This window comes from Spinacia oleracea, chromosome 1 (genome assembly GCF_020520425.1).
Source record: "Spinacia oleracea cultivar Varoflay chromosome 1, BTI_SOV_V1, whole genome shotgun sequence".
Taxonomy (NCBI): domain Eukaryota; kingdom Viridiplantae; phylum Streptophyta; class Magnoliopsida; order Caryophyllales; family Amaranthaceae; genus Spinacia; species Spinacia oleracea.
Window position 1 is genome coordinate 99,484,811 of NC_079487.1, and position 23,852 is coordinate 99,508,662.

Here is a 23,852-nt window from a genome sequence, read left to right on the forward strand (position 1 = left end):
TACAACCAAATCAATTTATTAAAAGAAAAAAAGACAAAATAACATATTTAGTGAATGTATACTAAGATCCCTCCTTTTTTTTAAGCATGTATTACTTTGTACGAGCACACAATTTTAAGAGCTCCATACAAAATCTATCTTCTATTGCATTATACTAGAACTGACACCAAAAATAACGCAGATCACTTCATGGTGAAAAAAATTCCCGCCAATTTTTTTCTTTGTATTAATTTATTTTTTTCATTAACTTTTTATGGTAGTATATTTGACTAAAATTTTATCATTCCCTATTTATCTGATCTTCAATATAAATTTGCAGCTGTAATTTATTTCTCAAAAATTAATATTTGTAAAAATCATAAAAACTATCCTAACTTTATTAATCTTTTGAAAATTAAATATACTGCAGCTTTTGTGTAAGACTTCCTTACGTAAAAGACCGTTTTGATTGCTTAATTAATTGATTTCATTACTTAACTAATTGGTTCCACCACCATAACTAATTGGTTCTAATGTTTAACTAATTAATTCTAGTATTTAACTAATTAGTTTCAGTACTTAACTAATTGGTTTTGTTGTTTAATTAATTGCTTACGTTGCTTAACCAATTGGTTCTATTGCTTAACTAATTGGTTCCGTTGCTTAATGAATTAGTTTCATTGCTTAACTAATTAGTTTCATTGCTTAAATTACATGACACCAAGACGGTCTTTTGTGTAAAACCGCCTTATATAAAAGTTTGTATTAAATCTATCAAAATCTTTTTATACGTACGTTGTACTACTTTATTTTTGAACAATTCTTTTGTTACTCAAATATTTCATAAAAAAATGCTCAAATATAATTTTAGAATATTCGTGCGTGCAGACATAGTCTAGTTAATACTTTAAATGGTGTAAGTAAACAAGTAGAAATCAAATAAATTTTGTCAGATATAATTAAGGGAACGATATATTATAATGAAAGAAAATCAAAACAAAATCTTGTTGGAGTTAAATTTACTATACTAAAACTAATTACGGAGTATATGTATCAATCACAATAGTAAAAAAGTAAAATTAAATATCACGTTATGATATGATATATAAGATTAGAATAATATAATCAATTAATTACTAGTATAAGGATAAGTAATAAAATCATATCATATCAAATCAAAAATATGATAAAATCATATCATACCAAATCAAAAATATGATAAGGAAGAGTTGTGGATTTAAAAAAGGTAGACAATAAGATATATACGATGTAGTTTGTTTTCAAATGAAATAAAATTAGTTGAAACTTGAAAGTCAAAATAAAGTAAACTTTTTTCCCCACAACTTTAATGATCAAATAGTTATACCTTATAACTGGAAAATCGACCTACAATTACGTACACTAAACCCCCTTGCCAATTGCCACCTTCAAGTGGCTAAACTAAGCCATTGAGTAAGTTAAGTATGGGTAGAGAACGTTTTGACTTTTGAGATGATACCCAAAAGTTGAAAGTGATTTAAGTTAATAAAAAGTTGAGACATTTTAAGTTGACATAATTTATATATTGTATTTGACCTGATATGATTCAACTATATTCGAAATGACCGAACATAATTTAAAACTAACCTAATAAGACTCAATTCAACAATCGATATTACCAACCCAATTCAAGCTAAGTCAACCCCAACACGACCCGTGAATTCAATCTTGGGTGACCGCGTGCCCCTGAACTCGCCAAAAAGAAGAAGGGCATCGGAATATTACAAAGTACTATAAAAAGGCCGGCAAGGCGCCTATGAATCATGTTCAGCGCGATAGGTGCAACCTCTCTCGCACTCTCGCTTTCAGATCAAATCTCTTTCACAGGGAATTAATAAAATTCCCCTGACACGCGTACAAATCAAACGCAAACATCAAAACAAATTCATCGTACAAATTACTACAATTTCACTCACTCCTCCCTCACTCACAAAAAATAAACACCCAAATTATTTCAATTTCTTAATTTTTTCCCCAATTAATCCAATTATTTTATTTTATTTTTATTTTTATTGTTTGTTAATTTGCATGGTGAAAAGGGGGAGAAATGAAGACAAATACAATAAACCCATCGTCATCATCATCATTACCGTATGATAAAATTCATAACAATGCAAGAAATCATAAGAATTTCACAAAAAGTTACAAAAATGGAGTACCCCCAATTTTGTTATGGTTTCTTGGTTTAACCTCGTGTTTTAGCCTCTTTCTTCTCTACTCTACTAACCCTTTCCATTTCTCCTCCCAACAACATATACAACAACAACAACAAAAAGAAGAACGACAATTCCCTCCGATAACAACTCGTCCGCACCCGATCAAACAACAATCCGGTAATTTCTCTAAACTATATATAATATATATACTGCATCCGTTCCTTTTTGTTCTTGTTCATGTTTTTAATTTGGTGCAATTTCATGTTTGAATGTGACGTGTAACCGTCTTATAATTTTTTCAGCGTTACGTTTATAAGATCGTTTTCTTTGTGTTCTTATAGTAACCATCAATTTTATAATTTTGAATTTAAAATCTTGATTAATCATGTTATTGATCTTATAATTTTGTTGCTCATTAATGTGTTTTTATTTTTATTTTTATTTTTATAGGGGATGATAAATGTGACTTGTTTAAGGGTAAATGGGTACCAGACCTAAATGGATCTCAGTATACGGCAAATAGTTGTACGACGATTCCGGAGTCGAAGAATTGCTTTAAAAATGGAAGAATTGACATAGATTTTGTGAATTGGAGATGGAAACCAGAAGGCTGTGAGCTTCCAAGGTTTGATCCACATACATTTTTGAAAATTGTTGGTGGTAAAAAATTGGCTTTTGTTGGGGATTCTGTTGCTCGTAATCACATGGAGTCTCTTCTTTGCCTTCTGTCCCAGGTTAGTTTTTTTATAATTTTATTTTTCGTAAAAATATTTAGTTAATCGATAGTGGCAGTCTTTTAGGGTGTGTTTGGTGAGGGACGGAACTGGACTTCAAATTTCTGATAGAACATAATTAATTTAACAACAAAAAATTGTAGCAATGGTAACATATTGTTAGCAATGGTAGCATATTGTTATGTAATGGTTAAGGTCATGAGTTTGATTCTTAAAAAAATTTGCACAGGGCTCCATAATTGTCATCGTTATGGCTCCCGAAACTATTAGTCGAATAAATTATTGTCCATAGTTATTGATAGTGTAATTTGAAATAATCAAAATAAATCATTGTGCACTGATATTGATAGGGTAATTTGAAAATTGAAATAGTATGGAGACATTTAATTCCAAATTGAGTATTTATTTTGGTGATCCCAGTGACAAAAATGTTCAATATTGTGGAAGGGAAATGGGCTAATTGATGAATATATCCTTTGCGTGAATGTGGAGAAATGATTTAATGTAGATTCAATGTTAAGTTTGCAAGCAAATGTGTTTTTTTTGTTTGTTTTTGTTATAATGAAGTTTTTACTTTGATTGCATTTTTAAATTCTAAAGTGCTCATTATTGTGAATGGATTAGCTAATAACCCCTTCTAGTTCTTCATTAAAACTTTGGATAGTACAATAACTAGAGAGAATCAGAAATTGGGTCTGTGATTGATAGCCTTTAAAGAGCAATGATGTAGACGAGATTTGATCTCATGTCTTCCATAATACCAAGACTTTAACAAACTAAGCTAGTTGGCATCGTCAAATAAGTTTCAGTAAACTTATTTGATCATAAAGTTGTGACATTTTCTCTGACTTTTTTTAACACTGTTTTAGACTACAGCTTAAGGGTTTGGAAACATTTTGGAGAGAAAAGATAGATGCTTCTATGTTCTTAAGAAAAAGTGGTATTAATTAGGTACTTTTAGCTCATGAAAAAGGAGGTCAACAAATTAATCTTAAGCTTTCTAAGACATTATTCAAAGAACAATAAGAATTCAACTACTAATTGGTTAGTGTTATCACGCGTGAATCCGTGATACAAATGTCAAAATTTACTGTCTAAACACAGCCAAATTTTAGAGAAAATCAACTCGTTAGAATACTTGATTATAACTAAATTTACAAAAGTTGGTTTCTACTTTCTACTTCCTACTTCCTACTTCCTGATTAGGTGTTGAGAAGTTTAAGGTTAGTATACTATTTCTTACCCCATCATATATGTTTGTACTAACTGAAATTGAGAATGTACATAATAACATGATACTCCTTCCGTTCTGAAAATATAGTCACATTGGATTGTAATATTTCCTCTATTGAGAATATTGATATTTGATTTCCGAACAAATCTGTAGTTGTGGGTAGACCAGTAGAGGATAGGTGGGAGGTGATTATTATAAATGATACATATATCTGTTTTTAAGTTATGACGAATTCTTAATTACAAGAAGTTCGGAGAACAGGACTGTAAGAAACTACGAAGTGTTAGTTTTTGGATGGGGGAGGGAGTATAATCAAAGTATTAAGCTTGTTTGTCCCAAAGTTATTTTGAAATTCTTTAATCCTTTGCACATCCTGTTCAGTCTCATAGGAAAGTATTAAATAATCAAATAATCCCTCCGTCTCCTTTTAGTTTGCTCTATTTAACCTAAAGAACTCTCAAAATAATGTCAAATGAAGCAAATAAAACAAAACCGAGGGAGTATTTTCTTGCAAATAAAACATAAAAGTTGCTGACCCGGAACTTAGTTAGTATTTTTCCCCTTCATTTACACTGTAAGAATCGATTCATGTCTTCAACACTCAGTAAAGTCACATGTCCTGTATTTTTTAATACTTTGTTCGAATTGGTTATGTTAAGATACGTTTATAACTATTATCATGAATCTGAAAGTTTCATTCAATTTACCATTAGTGCCTTTGTACTCCTATATTAACAAAATCTTGATTTATACCTGAATTGTTTTTGCAGGCAGAGGTTCCAATGGATGTACATAAAGACTCCGAGGATCGGTTCCGGACATGGCATTTTCCGTCATCTAACTTCACTCTCATGATCTTCTGGTCCAAATTTCTTGTAAAGTCAGAGGAAAGAATGGTGAATAATTCAGGTACAGGCAGTTTCAACCTCCATTTCGACAAGATTGATGAAAAATGGGCCTCGAAACTACCCGGCTTAGATTATGTGATTGTCTCAACTGCGCATTGGTTCTTCAGGAAGAACTACTTATATGAACAAGGCAAACTAATCGGGTGTGTTTACTGCGATGAGCCAAACACCCCCGAATTAGGCCTTAATTACGCGTTAAGAATGTCGATTCGCTCTGCATTAAAATACATAAATAACTGCAAGGGATGCAAGAAGAACATGGTAACCTTAATAAGAACGTTCTCACCCGCCCATTTTGAGAATGGAGCATGGGACACCGGAGGTGGTTGTAACCGGACTAGCCCACACGGTGAAGAGAAGGGTAAGGAGATAGAGATGGAGAAGAGGTTCGAGTTAGAGTTAAGGGAATTGCAAATTGAAGAACTCGAAAGGGCGAGGATAGAAGATAAGGGAGAAGAGAAGAGGAAGTTAAGGGTTCTGGATATAACTCGTGCGATGTTAATGAGGCCTGATGGTCACCCTGGTGAATTCTGGGGTAACAAATGGATGAAAGGGTATAATGATTGTGTACATTGGTGCTTGCCTGGGCCTGTTGATGCGTGGAGCGATTTTTTGTTGGCTGTTTTGCAGAAAGAGGTTGGATTATAGCTTCCATAATTGTAGAAAAATACAATACAATACAGGTACAGCGAATATATATATATCATATACAGTATGTCTGAATATAGTTGGGTTGTGTATGTGCTTGCATAACTTCTGGTGCTGGTTGTAGAAGTTACAGTATACTGGTAAGATTTCAAATGGTTTGGTGAGTTAAGGCAGAATGTACTGACAAGGGATCCTACAGCGTACAGGAACGTTATTCATTGTTGTCTGATAGAATAGCGTTGTTACAGAAACTATACAACTGAGAAATAAACGGTAGCTTTTGAGATTGTATGTGTTTTGCAATATTTATCAATTTGGACGGATGGAGACTGTAAGAGATATCTCAATCAGGAGGGAGAACTTCTGCAAGTTTCCATGCAACCTCGAATTGATTAAAAAAAAAAAACAAATATGAGTACAACATGTTTATCCAAATAGTCAATGTTATCACCTGGTAAAATTCAGCAGCCGAAAGAAACAGTAGCTATTAGCAGGAAAACATAAGACTAAAACGAACTTGATTTGTTCTAAACCTCAGTTAATAGAAGATCAGATATTTTCAGCTGAACAATTTGAATCTAGACTTTAGTATCTTCAATAAAAAGGTCATTACATTTCACAGCATGTTTACTAGGAGAGTCAGAAACATGTTTCACAATCAGGCTACCCCTTATCTTGTTTTACAATCAGTCTGACATAATGTCATGCTTGAAATAAGGGAGAAAAATTCAAAGGTAGTAAAGGAAACTAGGGAGCTAGTAGTGATGCTGGTAATTGTTAGTTAAGACTTAATGAAACTTGACAAAGAAGACGGATGGAGAACAGAGGGATTACTTTTCTAGGGAGGAATGGGAGAAATGAGAATCTATTACCCCTATCAGTTCCTACCAATATTAGATGGTATTATGAACTCCCATCAAAGCTTCTACCTCTCAATTCTACTCCCTCTGTTCCTATTTGTTCTTCCCATTTGAGGTTTGGGGTGAAAATTAAGAAAATGGAATCTTGTAATAATTGGGTGTAAGATTAATGATTGAGTGTAAGAGAAAGTAATAAAGTAGTGAAGGAAAGCAATAAAGAAATGAAGGAGAGAGAAGATATTTTTAATAAAGTAATAAAAAATCATAAAAGTGGGGTTGGGTAGGTGAATGGGAAAATGTGAATGAATTAAATAAAGGATGGTGGAGAAATTTATGGTAAAAAGTCATGTCCACAAATAGAAACGGGAAGAACATATAGAAACGCCCGAAATAAAAACGGGAAAAACATTTAGGAATGGAGGGAGTAATTGTAAGTGTATCTCCATACCTGGGCTCAAAATCAACTATAAGAATGTAAAAACAGAGAAGTATTCAGTTTAGCTCCCAATAATATAACTTATGTGCAAAGACTTACTATATTAACCCACTCGCCTTTCCCTTAGCAAGCTAAAAAATTCCCTTTCACTTCAATTAAACATACATTCATTACAGATTATGCAGACACTGAAACAAGGAGAATTCAGAAGCAGCTAAGCACAAGAATACCTACTCTATTTATATTATCAAAGAAATTACGAGTTTTATTCAATAAGAAAGAGAACAAAGCAAATCAAACTTGGAAAACAGCTTGTGGAAGTGATAAGAGGAGCAATTTTCTATAGGATCAAACATCTCAAAATTAAGCTCCTTTATATGTAACTAATAACTATAGTTATTCAGAAGCTTTGCATAGTTGAAAGCATATGCATTGATGACAGTCCCAAGTTCTGAACAGCAGACTATATAACTGCGCAAATGCTGATGCTGGAGATGAATGATAAAGAGAAAAACTTATATGTATGAAGTGCTGAGGTCTGAAGTGTATCATGGATAACAGAAAAGACAAGCAAGTAATATTGATAGTGGGAGAGTTTAGTTGTAAAAAACTAACGGGGCGAACTGTTTTAAAGGTTCAAAATAATTTGCAAAAAGCTCCTTTGCCGCCATTGGAAAGAAGAGTTGATTGATGATTCAATTCATCGTGATAATCCTTGTCAATTGCGATTCAAAGCATCAGTATATCCCTCAAATAATGTAATGAGTTCTATACCAATTACCATTCGTCATTCAAAACTGAAAAATATTAAACAACCTTATACATTAAAATCACAGCATGAAACTCTCATTCACTCATCATCTAAACTCACGCCCCATCACCATTACTACAAATTCTTGGAATAATATCAAACTACCAGAACTATAAAACACACCTCATGTTCAATTATGCACCGATCAAAAGCAGATGGACATTCTCTGTTGCCTAGATTCTCCTTCCCTCCACCAATGCACTACAAGAGGTGGGGGTTGGAATGCAATAACCAATAGCATGCTATATTTACTACAATAAGCATCTATCAAATAATTTTAACTACTTTGGGGAAAGAGTTGTGAATCGTGAGGAGTGGGTTCCTGGGGAGGTCAAGATGTACTTAAGCACCTATCACAATGTGAACAACTTTTGTCGTTTAGCTCCTCGCTCCTCCTCTAGAAGTCAAGGAGAAGGGGAACTCAGTCACCAATGCTATACTTAACTTCTACTGTCATATAAGGGGAATTCAATCACCAATGCTATACTTAACTGCTATTATCACATCATTTTAGTTACTTAGTGAAAAGATCAACTGCTCAATTTCCTCAACGCCTACAAAAACGACTGAGAATCTCAAGGAGCAGGATATTCAGAGGTCAAGATGCGCAAACACATAAGCAATGACTCTACTCTCAATACACCCTCAACAAAATCATCCTCAATGTAATGATAAAGAACTGAAGGTAGTATTAACACTACTAGTCTACTACCTGTTTTGGTAGGAATGATATAATTAGCAATATGATCACAAATTCACAATTCACCACAAAAGCAATAAACAGCGCAAATTCAGTGCCGTTCAATCCCAAATGTGAATGATTTGACAAGCCAAACATGATCAAAACAAGCAACAATTCATATTAATCTACAACCAGTTTTCTACAAATACGACTTCGATTGACTTCCAAACTATATATTTTTATATAATAAATACCAACATTTTCCATACAAAACACAATTAAACATCTAAAAACTGCTAGTACTAAGTGAAAATCAAATCAAAACAAACATTTTACCCATCTAAAGTGTTGCCAAGAATAAAAGAGAAAAACTCCCGCACCGGTGAAAACTCAACTAACCCAATATCCATAGCATACCCACCAATAGGCAACTTCAAATCCCTCAGCACACTAAACGCTTCGGCCATTCGATTCTTCGGCACCTCCTGCGCAACCGGGCAGACGGGCACCCACGAATCGACTCGATAATCTTCCCCAATTTCAACCCCTTCTTTCTTCAGCAGATCACAGAGCTGGGAATGGAATTGGAGGAGAGACAATGTAGGGGTAGGAGAGAGAAAAAGGAGGTTACCCTCATTTGGGAGTGACCCAATTGAGGAGAAATTCAGGAGTAAGGGTTCTTGTTTTGCTGCAAATGACTTGATTAAAGGTTCAACTTTTGATGGCTCCAAAAATGGCGATGAGAAAAGGGTTATGTGGGGCCGGGATTCGATTTCTATAAGCTGGGTACTGATTTGGCGACGAGCTAAGACGTTCCAAGCTTTGAGGATTTGGTTTTCTAGGGCTGGATCGAAGTAAAGTTCGATTGAATAGCCTTGTGACATTGTAGATTTTGCGATTTGGGGATAATAACAGAGAATTTATTAATGGCGGATCGAAGAAATTTGGGGGAAATTGTAAGATCAAGGGTTATTTGTCTGAATAAGTGGAGTAGGAGAGAGAAAATGTATGTGTTGGGAGAGCAAAACCAACCAAATCGAACCTTGACTTGGTTGGGTTTGGTTAGAATCTAAGAACTTTTTCCTTTTTAAAAAAAATTAAAAGTAATTGTTTTTTTTCTTCGTTAGCACCCGAATATCCGGTATACTCTTAGAACCTAAGAACTTTTTCCTTTAAAATTTTTAAAAGGTAAAATTGTCAAAAAGTACCTTGTTTTTGTCTCAATTAGGAAAATAGTACCTTAACTTTCTTATTTTGTCAAATAGTACCTTGAATTAAAATACTTTATTAAAAATGGGACTTTACTGCCATATTCCGGCCAAATTTTCAATTTACCGGACATTCATTCCGTTCATTGGCACAACGTGGGAGGGAAATAAACGCGTGAGGACACGCTCTAAACAACAAACCACGTTCAAACGTCCTTTCCTCTTCACTTCTTCTCATTTACTCCTCTGCATTTCTGTTTCACATTGAATCTCAACCACCTTACTCATGCCTGCTGATTTCCCCCTTGAGTAAATCAATTTGGGATTGCAAAATTTTCTTTTCAAGTAGCAATTGGTTGGTAACATCCTTCTGCCAGTCAAGGATACCTTCGTCCACTCACTCAAAAAACTTGCATCCCCTTCTTCCAGTTGCATAGTCATAGAACTTGCAGGCTATGAACTTTCTTCCTGGGTTTTTCATTGCCCACGCCTTTAATGGCCCATCATAATGAATTCCACAGTCACATGTAGTGCGAAATCTTCGAAGAGATGAATGAGAATGGGAAGACATATGTAATGGGAATTAATTACAAGCAATCAATTTCAGTTTATTGCGACAAGAAATCCAAAAGAAGAAAAGATAGAAAATAATACCTTTGGATCTTGAATTCAGTTGGTTTCCCCCCAATAAACTTGCTGCTTCCCTCCAAAATAAACGGCTGTAGATCCTTAAGTCTTGTCTAGGTGTTGTTGTTGCTGTTTTTATAAGAGGTAAGCAAAGGCGCGTGATTTTTTGGCTTGTTTGTTGCACACGCACAATAGTTTGGAGGGGAAATTGAAAAATTGGTCGGAAAAGGTTAATTTTGCCCGGAATGTCGGAGTAAGGTCCCATTTTTAATAAAGTATTTTAATTCAAGGTACTATTTGACAAAATAAGAAAGTTAAGGTATTATTTTCCTAATTGAGACAAAAACAAGGTACTTTTTGACAATTTTGCCTTTTTAAAATTAATGCATGGACAAAGAATTGCTTTCCTTCTATTGTCGATAAAAAAAAAATTGTTTTCTTCTTGTGTACTCCGCAGTACACTTCCTCTATTTTTTCTTAGATGACATAATTTGATTTTTGACACTATTTACATAATCTAATTTAACTATTAATTGTCATTTATACTTAAGAAAAATATGGGGGGTATTGTTATAATTACTTTTTATAACTTTTACACATTGCTAATAAAGATATTAAATATTAATGATTGAAATATTACATTTGTAAACATGATAACAAAAAATTTGTATCATCTAAAAAATAACGGTGGAATTAAACATGATTTTATGTTGGTCATAAATTTTTATTGATGAGAACATAATTTGATACAATATTTTTTCTTACATCTAGAAATACCTTTTTATATTGGCCTAGTGGTTAAGACTGAGGGCCTGTGAACAGGTCTCAGGTTCGAATCCCACGCGTAGAATATACCTTGGTCTTTACTCGAGTCGCTCAGAAGCATTTTGCAGCTGACGTAGAACATACTTACCTTTATAGTTTATTCTAAGTCAATTATATAAAAAAAAGAAAAATTAATATCCTCAAGATGAATTCAGACTTACCATATATGGAGAAACTATAAAGGGGTGACATTTGAAGTCCTTGAACTAAGTGATCTTGTTCGGTTGCACACCTAAGGAAGGCACGGTACACTTTGTATAATTCATTTATTGCTTTACTGGTTGATTAATCAATTCATGAGACCGTTTTTACTATTGATTCTGCATTTAATTAGATTGTCATAACCACGCGAAATTTTTTGAAAGATGTGGGTAGGGATGGCAATGGGTCAGATCTGGATCGGGTCAGATCTGGATCGGGTCAGATCTGGATCGGGTCCGATAGGATCCAGACCCAGACCCGCTTTTTAAGAGGTGGATTCAGATCCGGCCCAGATCCGCTGGGTCTAAAAGAATCAGATCCAGACCTAGATCCAATGGGTCTAGGGTCGGACCTGGGTCCTGAATGGGTCTAAGCGTATTTGTTTTCCAAAAAAATTTATCCCTCATTTTTCTTATATTACGTAATTTTTTCGTCCATTTTTTTATGTAAACGTAATGTTGCTTTAATAAAACCACTAAATATGGAATATTCGTTAATTTTGTTTAGGAAAAAAATCATATTAGCCTTATATTACAATAAGTATTTAAAGTTTCTAATATTATTATTTATATGTCACGTTAAACAATATTTAAATAATTTAGTATCATAAGAACTGAAATAAAGTTTAGCACGTAAAGATTGAATCATATTTAAATTTTAATAATTTTTTTTTAAAAATTATATATATGGGTCTGTGAGTCGGATCTGGACCGGATCTGTATCTTTAATTCTTGGATCCAGACCTAGACCCGCTCCATTGAACAAAGACCCAGATCCGCCCCAGATTCACAGGGTCTATTTATTTCGGACCCAGACACTTCTAAATGGATCGGGTCCAACCGAATCTGGATCGGATCTTAGACCCATTGCCATCCCTACATGTGTGTAAAAAATGACACTTTCTGAGATCAATTAACGTAAGATATTCTAGATCGAGGAGATCGACAAAGATACTATAGTGGAAATGTGGCAGCCTCAAACTTGTTGGAGGTGAGGTACTTTTACAGATTTCTTATACGTGAGTTTTGCCCAATCTAATCAAGTCTCAGAATAAACCTTAAGCCACAGATCAAGCAATCAATTAAATACGGATTTAAATACAATATGTAGACACCACATTGTGTCTTGCGATGGAGCAAGCAACAACGGAGAGCGAGTGCGAGAGCCAGTACGGGCATGCTGGCGAGGCAAGGCTGCTAAGCAGGCCTTGTGGAAGATGTAGTGCACTGATGCCTCGATGGCATGCAATGAGGCTACTGTTTTGCAACGCCCAACGACCCTGTGCGGGCTACGCGGGAGTTAATGTTATTTTATTTGGTAGACAAAATTTTGACATGTTATATACTTCCCCTGTTTTTATTTACATGACACATTTATTTAGTCACGTTTGCTAATGCACGGTTTCAAACCTTAATATCTTTAATTATGGATAAGAAAAAGTTATATAAAGTTGATATTTAAAAAATATTTATTGAGACGAATCTAACAAGATTCCACACAATTATGTTTTTTCTTAAGTATAAATCACAAAAGGAAGTCAAATGAACTTATGTGAATAATTATATGTCCAAATCAAACTCATGTAAATAGGAGCGTACAAAGGATTAAAAAAATTGTATCCATAATTTTCCTTGTGTAAATTTGTCAAACAATTGAAAAAATAATCAAGTTTTACCACCTTACTACTTACTTCTTTCGCTTCAAAATAGTTGCAACAAAATAAAGTGTTGCAACTAAAAAGAATCGGAGGAAGTATACATCAGAGAATTTAGTACTACTTGTTTGGTAAAGGGCTAAAAGGATCAGTGGATGGACAATCCGTGGACTATGGACCGTGGTGCACATAGAGCATGTTGCACCAAAAGAACATATGTGCATAAGCAAAAGAACATGACACTACGGCAAAAGAACATGCGATATAATATTTCACTTTTTGTTATAAATATAATATATTATTTTACTATTTATTAAAAACCTAAATAAAAAAAAATATTCATGTTCTTTTCTCGTAACCAGATGTTCTTTCAATTATATACTAGTATTCTTAAGGTGTACCATGCTCTATGTGCACCATGACCACCTTCTAAATTGCGGTGGATCAGACACCTGCATCAGTCGGGTCATGCTCTTGGAGAGAAGTGTGTATAAGACTTGAACCCGTGACCTCATGTTTAAACAATGAAGTGTTTACCATTGAGCCATAACACGTTACATGTTATCATTGTATAAAGAATACTAATAAATGTAATAAAAAGGAATTGATCTATAACATTTTCAAATCCTATATAATAATATAAATGTTACTAATGCAGTAACCCGGGGCATCGCCCGGACCTAAAAACTAGTTAACATGATTAAAGAGACAACACAAATTATTCCACCCCTTAACGTTTTCATTGATTCTCCCTTGTCGATTGTTTTTTTTTTTTTTTTTTTTGACATAGGCTTAATTTTACATAAATTAAAAAGTTTACACACTAAACAAAGTATTAGGGTCTTTATAGACCATTACACATACTACAAAACAAACTAAATGCATAGGCTCTTCTCCGTTGGACCCTCGATTGTTGACTTGGCTTTGTTTACAACGCCAGACCACACATAGCGTGCCAAAGCCTTTTTTAGTGAGTTCCTTGAAGACTGATTTGCTGGGGAGGTAAACTATTGAAGGCGACCTTAAGAACCTGTAAAACTTGACATACAAGGAAAGAAGTAGAAGAGTAGTAACGACACGAGCCGGTTGCAAAGAGCCTGAGATTTGCTCACAAGCTGTAAGAATCACCAAAAGTGACTCGGAAAGCATGCTATGAACCCCCGTAGAACGGGGAGCAGCGTTGAAATAAAAGTTTTTGAAAGCGATAAACAAAGTCATCGCTAACCTAAATTGAGAATTACCATTAGTTAATCTCAACAGCGAACAGACAACCATGACCCATGAATACCAAAACCCCCTCCCACACATACCTTCTTCCCTCAACTTACATCCCAACCCCTCTCCTCCACATAATGACTTTCAATCTGTGAAAGAGAAAACAACATCTATTATCACTGCCTCCAACAACCTATTAACTAATCCCAACTTTTCTCAGCTCCATCAATCTTCCAACAAAGGCTATCCCACATAGGACACCTTAATACAACCCACACAACCAAAAACATGTGTTTAACAACAAATGCAACAACCTCATATAGGAACACATCCAATGAAAATAAAGAGAACCAACACACTACAACCCACCAAAACCAACAAGAACTAAAGATAAACAAACTCAAAAACGAATCAACCCTGTCGAAAAACAAGCAACACATGGAGAAAGCCACGCACATCCCTAAACCAATTAGGGACAACTAGGATTTCAAGAAAAACGACTACAACTAATACCAATACAACCTAAATCTTTACCTTTACCGTCAAGATCGGGTTACTCCGACACCACAAGACGGCAGCGACAAGGTTAAATCCGGTAAAGTAGTCAATCCAAAATCAGATCAAATAAGCCTCTAAACTAGCAAAATCCTAACCCAAACAAGAAACCCTAACCCTAAACTTTTACCTTTACCGGCGAGATTGTCGTCGGCGGCGCTTGGGTTAGCTTTGGAGATAGGACGCCGAGGTTGTGAACTTTGATCTGATCAATAATTCCTTATTTGAACACAACAACTCCACACTTGAACACGACAGAGATGACTAATTCTGAACAAGAAATCCGGCGAGATCGACGAACTAAGAGGATGGGGAAACCGCGAGACGGTGGCGGCTTGGTTCCTCTTTCACTTCTCGGCCGGAAAACTACACGATCTACAAAGATTAACTTACTAGGAACGGTGAAGCGCTAAATTAGCAGGCTCGCCGGCGACCTGAGCGAGCAGAGGTGCTCCGGCCACCAACGAGCCTGCTAAGGGCGGTGGCGGCGGCTAGGGTTTGAGTTTTTGGGAGAAGGGGTTTTTAGAGAGAGAGTAATTTTTCGGTATTATTATGTTTTGGTAAAACAAACAAAACACACAAAAATAAACTCTAACCTAAACACACAAAAATAACAATAATCGTCTTCTCTCTAAAAAAACTATATGAAATGATACATATAACATTTAAAATTTTGATATGATTAGTAAAGAGGAGAAAATAAAGAAAATTTTCGGACATATTAAAAAAGTTGTAAGAGTAACAACTAACAATAAATATCCTCTCAAGAATCAACTATAATGAATATAAAAATAAAATAACACTTACTAATAAGTATTAAATTAAATAGCCTACAAAAGTCTGTTAGTTATATATACAACTACAACAAATTATAAGAAAATAGAATACTATACAATTCTCTTTTAAAAAAAAAAAAAAACTAACTTGTCTAGACACTACGCACTTTTCTACGTACTATAGCGGATTTTTCTTGTATCCACTTTATTACTCGGGGTTTCAAAGTTTAATACCAAATTCAATTCGAGTTTTCGTGCGCGTATCTAGGCTAATCTTAATAAAAATATAAATGATATACCTAATTGAACTTATCACCTTTCCTTTTGGCAAGTAGGATAACATGTTTTATATCTTTGGAGGTGGAAGAAGCCATTTAGCTGCGTCAATGTATTCCAGGCTTATGAACTGTTTGGCCTCTGCCTCCGTCAACTGCTTGGTATATGGAACTCTTTTCGCAAGAGATGCACCGGGACCCTTGTTATGGTACTCTCCAAAAAATATCGTCCTACCACATTCCATTAGAAGATCTTAATATCATTACAATAACATAAATTTAATAGAGGGATTACTTATTCACATCATTATTCTTAACATTAAATTGAAATAGTGAATTATATTATTAAGATGTTAGTCTAACTAAGGATTTTTTTTTTTTTATTTTATCCAAGTAGTACTATATGTGCTTAATGCAGATATAGTTAGCATTAGGTATCATTTGAACTCATTTGAACTTATTTTATCTAAAAAAAACTTATGATATAAACTTATAATTTGTGTGTGAAAATGTCTTAAAAAAACTGAACTTATATTATCTGAATTTAAGTTATGTTCGGTTCACCTTATTTCCACTTATTTCATGAGAAATAAGTTCAGATAAGATAAGTTCAGGAAAAATAAGGGTTGACAAGTATAATTTATAACTAAAATAAGTTTTGATAAGTTCTAATAAATTCATATAAGTTCAAATAAGATAACTTTAGGAAAAATAAGTGAAAAAAATAAGTGAATAGAACGCACTCTTAGCTGAACATATCTAATTTATTTTGTCTGAAATATGTCAAAATAAGTCGAACATAACAGATCATTAGTATAAACATTTATATTATTTCAAAATGTACATCATTTTCCTCTAAGAATTATATTTGATAGAAATAACATTATGCACTAAATTTATGTCATTATTTAATTATTACTATAAACATTTATAGTATGTCAATCTCATAAGTATTTTGTTAAAAATGTTAATTTTTAAAGAAGAGAATTTAAAGTTTCTTAAAAACAACTATTTCTCTTAATTAATATATTAGGAATATAAAAAGGAGAAAAGTGATTTACTTTTGAACTTGTGGCTTGGAATCAGCAGACCAACCCTTAGGATTGACGACGTCGCTCATGGTACAGAACGAATAAACAACTCGCGCAGCTTCCATCCATTCTCTGCCTAACAATGCATTACCACCCGTTCCAGTCACTGGACAATGTACAAATGAGTATCCACCTTCTCCATCGACACTCATTCTTGCATGAGCGGTTATTACTGCTATTGGATCACCCGTTATAACATGGATTTCAGTGTTCTGTTAATGTAAAAGAATCATTATTCAATCAACATACTAATATGCACAATACTTCGAATTTTATTAGTCAAAATTAAATGTAAGTTGTATTGATGTACCAAATATAAAGATCTAGCTTCACCAAAGATAACGTCAACCGTCCCTTCAATATAACAATCCTTGAAGAAATGTTTTCCACTGTCATCACAAACAGTGTCATGAAATCCTGTAAATTTGCAATTGTAAAATGCAGCTTTATCACCGGATATTCTTATTGCTGAAGCTTGAGCTCCCTTCCTTTGGCCATTCGGTCTTGGAGCCGCATTCTGTATTTATAAATAAATTATGCACAATTTAAAGATTTCTAAAATAATGTATGCTCCTCATTAAACACTACGTCAGTACTTCTTTCACAATAGTAATAGTCTCAACGATTTTATTTTAAGGATGCACATGCATATTTAGTGAATTAAATATTAAAATTAAAATATGAAAAGCCAAAAATTCAATTCTAGATTAAAAAAGTTAGAGAAACATGTATTACAAAAAATATGAATATAATTAGCCGTATTAAAGAGAAAGATGAATTATATACCGAAACAATTATATTTGTAGCGACAAAGTAATCAGCTTCCACAATCAATGTTGCACTATCTTCAGTTCCAAACTCCGCAGCCGTACCAGCAAATGTTATAGTTGGCCTATTGTTAGGATCTGTTCCTAACAAAGTGATGTATTGTTTAAATTCATCGATTTTAACTTTTTCCTTATATTCTCCTGGACCAATTGTTATAACTACACGTTTAGTGCTTCCTATTTTAACATGTTTCACGGCATCCGATATTGTCTTAAATTTTCCACTTCCATCTTGTCTCACATTAATGATTTCTAGCCCACCACTCTCAGCTTCTATAACATTGGGGTCTAATGTTCCCTGTCGTCCACTGCAGAATATTAAAAAATTATTATTTTCAATAGCAACTCACTTATTTTAAGGTTGTAACTTATACTGTACAAAGTAGGAAATTTTGGTAATTACTACTCCGTACTCCTCATGTCCTTTTTATTATTTATGTTCGGTATCATACGCACAATTTAACAAATGATTAATGTGAATAAAGATTTTTTTTTTATACTTAAACCACTACAAGAAATTGTACTATTAACGACGGGAAATCCCGTCGCGAAAGGTCAATAATCGTTGATTAACGACGGGATTTCCTGTCGCGAACCCGTCATAAAAGGGGGCCGTCGTAAATAGGAATCCCGTCGTAAATCCATCGTAAGCCCGTCGTAAAAGACATTTGCGACGGTTATTCCCGTCCTTGTTTGGTTGTTAGCCCCGTCGCAAAAGGCTTTTGCGACGGGATTTTTGACCCGTCGTAAATAGGTTGTCGTTAAAGATACATATTCTTGTAGTGAACAATGCAAATTACGTTTATTAATTATATTTTCACTTTTATTAAAAATATGACATTGGAAAAGTGAGAAAGATTGTTCCAGTGAGAAAGTTTGAGAGATTTAATGGACCAATGAATTTGATTGGTTAAAATAATCACTTAGCACGATTTCTGACAGGATATTAGGGACTTTTATGCTACGATATAAAAGAAAATATCACAAATGTAAAGATTAAAATGGGACACCTAAAACTGAATACGTAAAGAAGAAAAAGGGACGAAGAAGTACCTTAAAAATATACCACTTTGTAACTACCTTATGAAAGTTTTGTTATAATTTACTACCTTAAAGTATGTTTTTGTTTTGGTAACAATACTACTTTACAGTTTTTTTTTAAAAAAAACTAGAATATCTCTTTTGTTTCTCAATAGTTTTAAGTGATTTAAAAGCTCTTTAAGTGATTCAAAGCTCATTCTTCTCCTTCTTCTTATAAGGATTTCATAAAGAACGGTATTTCAAAACAACTCATTTGATATTTCACAAACATTTTAAAAATTATCAAATATTTTTCATTTGTTTGATCTTGTACAAAATTTGAAAAACACAGTCTCTACAGAATCCGGAGACATAAAAGGAGGAGAAAGGCTCTGAATTACTTAAATTTAAGAATACTATACTATGTTGACATTCAATATAAACTTAAAGATTCAAGTAAACAATAAAATCTGTTGAAAGAACACTTTCTTTTTAGGCCACGATTAAGGGCACAACAGAATCAATGAACATGTTGTTTTATATCGGTCAATCAATTTGATTTCTTATAGAAATAACACAAACACATAATATTTAATGGTAGTAAATCCAAAAGCTACATTAAAATTGTTAAGAATATACAATTGAAAAATATCATTTAATTTTCTCTTTCTAATAATATAGTAATATGGACCATGTGGTGACCATTGAATTGCAAGATGGGGAAATTGTTATAAATTTAGAACATATTTGTATGACCTCGTTCTTTCAAAACCTTCAAACTTTGGAGGAATTGAAATTACATTCTATAATACGCAGTAGTTGCTTAATTCCTTCCCCAAAAAAACACTAGTTTAAAAGAAGACGAAGGAGAGAAGAATATTAAGTGTACCTAATTGGTTTTATTGCAGCTTGAAACCAGGTATTAATTTCAGCATTATTTTCAGGAATTAATGTTTGAGCCTTTATCGTTAAAGTTCTATTGACAAGAAGAAAACTTGCCAAAATAATACAAAGTCGTTTTATCATTCCTTTTTTTTTTCTCTTTATTTTTCTACAATTTGTTATTGTTAGATTGATAATTTGCAAATATTATGCTATATATAATATGAAGAAAGAGAAAAATTATAAAAATTTGAGGATGCAAAGAAACTCCCCCATATATCGATGGATATGAGTAAAAGACTGCAATTAGGATAATATTGAACTAAAAATACATTCGTTATTCTATTTTAGGAAAAAAAGGTTCCTCTAAAAAACATGAAACAAAATTAAATCCAATATATTCTCACTCATTCTTTCTTTGAGGAAACTCACTAATTCTTAATGTACCTCTAAATTTAATTTAATTTTACGTTCTTTTAATATAATACCTATCGAAGATGAAATAGGGCAACTAGTCTTATATGCAAATATTGTGTGCGAAGTTAATGAAATATGGAGTAGAAAGAAAATCAAAATATAATATTTTAAAGAGGAAGATGATTGGTTTTTGGACGTAAATCATGAAGTGGTTAAGGGGTTTTTATATTTTCATTGTGTTAGTAATTTTAAGCTGCCGATTATACGAAGTACTACATCCGTTTCATAAAGATCCCTACGGTTACTATTTGCACAAATATTAAGACAAAGGTAGAAAAGTTGATTGAATATAATAAGATATGGATAAAGGAAGAGAAATGTGTAAAAAAGTGAATGGCCGTAAGAGAAATTAAATAAAGTGAAAAAGACTGTAAAGACTGTAAGGTGATTGGGCATGATTGTCAAGTGAAAAAGAGTAGTACTACGTACTAGGTTCCAGCCTGCAGTACATGTGCCTAAGAAAGTAAACAAGGTGTGGAAACCAAAGACAGTTCAAGCAGCTGTTGTAGTTCCTGCAACTAATCATGATGCTCCAGTGTTGGATAGAGAAGTGGAAGAGAAAGATGCTGAGAGTGAACATACTCCCTGTGGCCAGAATGAACAAAGTAATGTTCAAGATGATGGATGGAGAGTTGTTTCAAGGAGGAGGAGAGAACCTAAAACACATGAAAGATCCCTTGGTCTTGCCCAAGTTCATACTGTGGTTGACATTGCACCAGGGTTCTCTTTACATGAGGATGGAGTAGAGGGAGGGGAGAGTGATTACCCACCATGATAATCTGCTCCTGGAATGTGAGGGGTCTTAATGACCCTAGTAAGGTGGTCGAGGTTAAGAAGGTATTGAGTCTGCATAATATTAGTGTTATTGCTATTATTGAAACTAGAGTGAAGGAAGGAAATGCAAAAAAAATTCAGAATAAATTTGGGGCTGCGTGGCTTTGGGAGATGAACTATGCTTGTTCTCTTAAAGGTAGGATATGTATTGGGTGGAAACATAATAGGGTGAACTTTCAGTTGAGTAGGAAGACTGACCAGACTATCCATGGTGAACTGAGTGATAAAGATGGGCTGTTTAGTGTGTGCTTCACTGCAGTGTATGGGCTTCACACCATTGAGCATAGGAGACCACTGTGGACTGAGTTAGTGAGTCTCAGTGCAGCTTTGAATAGGCCATGGCTAATCATGGGAGATTTCAACTCTGTGTTGTACTCAGGTGATAGGGTAAATGGAAGGCAAGTTCAGATTGCAGAAACAAGGGATTTTGAAGATTGCATTCAGGCAACTGGGATCACTGAATTGAAAAGCTGTGGTAACCTGTTCTCCTGGAGCAACAAAGGCCAAGGTGATCAAAGAATATCCTCTAGAATTGACAGGGCCTTTGGGTGTTGTGATTGTCAAAGCAAGTTCACGGATGTGTGTGTGGATTATTTGAATCCTGGAATTTCAGATCATTCTCCCTTCTTGCTGGATTGTAATATTGCTCACCAAAGAGGTAGTAGACCATTTGAGTTTTTTAATTACATGGCTTCTCATGTATGTTTTAGGCAGGTAGTGCAGGAAGGGTGGGATACCCCTGTTGTTGGCACTGCTATGTTTCAAGTGTGGCAGAAATTGAAAGCTGTCAAGAAGGGCCTCAAACAACTTCATCATAAGGAATTTGCAAGACTGGAGGAAAGAATTGATACTATCAGAGGGGAACTTGATGATATTCAAAGCCAGTTAGTTCACTCCCCCTCTGATGTTAGTTTACAGGAGAATGAGAGGGAGCACATCATGCATCTAAAGAAATTCCTCAAAGTTCAAGAGTGTGCTTGGAAGCAAAAATCCAGAATCCAGTGGCTACAAACTGGAGACTCAAATTCCAAGTTCTTTTTTAATGCTATGAAAGAGAGACATGCCAAGAACAATATTGATTTTTTGTATGATAGTCAAGGAGTAAAACTAACCAAGTCTGAGGACATCAAGAAGGAGATCAGTTCCTTTTACCATGATCTAATTGGTTCTGCTGCTGCTTCCTTAGAGGGCATTGATATTTCAGTTGTGAGAAAGGGGAAGCAATTGTCTGCAGACTCTGCACAGGCTCTAGTGCTTCCTGTAACTACCTTGGAGATTGATCTGGCTCTGAAGGGTATTGATATCAACAAAGCTCCAGGCTTAGATGGTTTTAACAGTCAGTTCTTCAAGTCTGCATGGGATATTCTGAAGGATGACATATACAAAGATGTCTAGGAGTTTTTTGCCACTGGGAAAGTGTTGAAACAGGTCAACAACACAGCAGTCACTCTGATTCCTAAAGTGAAGAATGCTTCTAACATTAAGGATTTCAGACCTATTGCCTGTTGTTCAATTGTGTATAAATTGATCTCTAAAATTTTAACTCACAGAATGCAATCAGTCATTGGGGAGGTGGTGAATAATGCCCAAGCTGGCTTCATTCCTGGCAGGAATATTGCTGATAATATCCTATTAGCTACTGAGCTAGTGAAGTGTTATTCCAGGAAACATATTTCTCCTAGATGTATGATCAAGGTTGACCTAAAGAAGTCTTATGACTCTCTTGAGTGGCCTTTTCTGAAGGCTATGATGCAAGAATTAGGTTTCCCAGAGTTGTTTATAAAATGGGTGATGCAATGCCTCAGTACTGTTTCTTATTTAATTTTGGTGAATGGTTTTCCAACTATTCCTATTTCTGCAAAGAAAGGCTTAAGACTAGGTGATCCTATGTCTCCATACCTCTTTGCCCTGGGTATGGAATACTTATCAAGAAGCCTTGCAGTTTCCACTTCAGAGGGGAGTTTTAAGTTTCATCCAAGATGTAAAAAGTTGGGAATTTCTCATATGATGTTGGCAGATGATCTGCTGATGTTTGCTAGAGCAGATGTGCCTTCTGTTGTCTCCTTGTTTGGTGCTTTTCTAAAATTTCCTGCTGCTTCTGGTCTTAGTGCAAATTTACATAAAAGTGAAGTGTATACAGCTGGTATTCCTGCTGATGTGGAGAATCAGATAGTTGATGAAATTGGTATCAAAAAAGGATCCTTTCCCTTTAGATACCTGGGGGTACCTCTTACTACCAGGAAATTGAGATATGTTGACTATAAACCTCTCATTGAGAGAACAAGTGCAAGAATTAGAAGATGGACTGCAAAGTTCTTGTCTTATACAGGGAGACTACAGCTAGTTAAGTTTGTACTGTTTAGTATGCAACTTTACTGGTGTCAGATATTTGTAATGCCAAAGAAAGTGATGAAGGAGATTCAACAGCTGTGTAGGTGCTTCCTGTGGACAGGCTCTGATTTGGGGTCAAAAAAAGCCCCTATAGCTTGGGATGATATGTGTCTTCCCAAAAGTTGTGGAGGGTGGAATTTGAAGAACTTGGTTACGTGGAATACAACTGCTGTGTTAAAGCATTGTTCGGCACTCTCAATGAAACAAGATAAGCTTTGGGTGAAATGGATCCACACCTACTATGTGAAACAACATGACTTCTGGACTATGCCTGTTCCTAATGGGCTCACCTGGTCTCTGAAGAAGTGTAACACCCCGACCTCTAATTCAATTATTAAAGCATAATTAGCAGCGGAATTAACCTAATTTAGTCGGGACATTACCAGTCGTAACTCCCTCTTGGGAATTACAAGGCAACCATCAATCATAAGCTATCAAATCCCAAAAGTTAATATGATAATCCTTTATATTACCAAAATAAAAGTACATAACTTACTAAAAGTTCTT

General features: G+C 34.5%; 3 protein-coding genes across 3 annotated transcripts; 1 reads left to right on the top strand and 2 right to left on the bottom strand.

Moving 5' to 3' along the window:
- Positions 1–1,801: 1,801 nt before the first annotated feature.
- On the top strand, positions 1,802–6,137 carry LOC110796690 (xyloglucan O-acetyltransferase 3). Its single transcript, XM_022001766.2, has 3 exons — positions 1,802–2,351; positions 2,625–2,908; positions 4,913–6,137. The coding sequence occupies exons 1-3, from the start codon at positions 2,066–2,068 to the stop codon at positions 5,696–5,698; spliced, it is 1,356 nt and encodes a 451-aa protein (XP_021857458.2). The 5' UTR covers positions 1,802–2,065; the 3' UTR covers positions 5,699–6,137.
- A 2,505-nt stretch (positions 6,138–8,642) lies between these two features.
- LOC110796691 (uncharacterized) lies at positions 8,643–9,558 on the bottom strand. Its single transcript, XM_022001767.2, has one exon. The coding sequence runs from the start codon at positions 9,369–9,371 to the stop codon at positions 8,820–8,822; it is 552 nt and encodes a 183-aa protein (XP_021857459.1). The 5' UTR covers positions 9,372–9,558; the 3' UTR covers positions 8,643–8,819.
- Positions 9,559–15,530: 5,972 nt separating this feature from the next.
- Positions 15,531–19,815, bottom strand: LOC110796695 (pectinesterase 1-like). Its single transcript, XM_022001772.2, has 5 exons — positions 19,651–19,815; positions 17,701–18,049; positions 17,225–17,431; positions 16,885–17,126; positions 15,531–16,054 (listed from the first exon to the last, which is right to left on the bottom strand). Exons 1-5 carry the CDS (start codon positions 19,785–19,787, stop codon positions 15,895–15,897), a joined length of 1,095 nt encoding a protein of 364 aa, XP_021857464.1. The 5' UTR covers positions 19,788–19,815; the 3' UTR covers positions 15,531–15,894.
- Between the last annotated feature and the right edge of the window lie 4,037 nt (positions 19,816–23,852).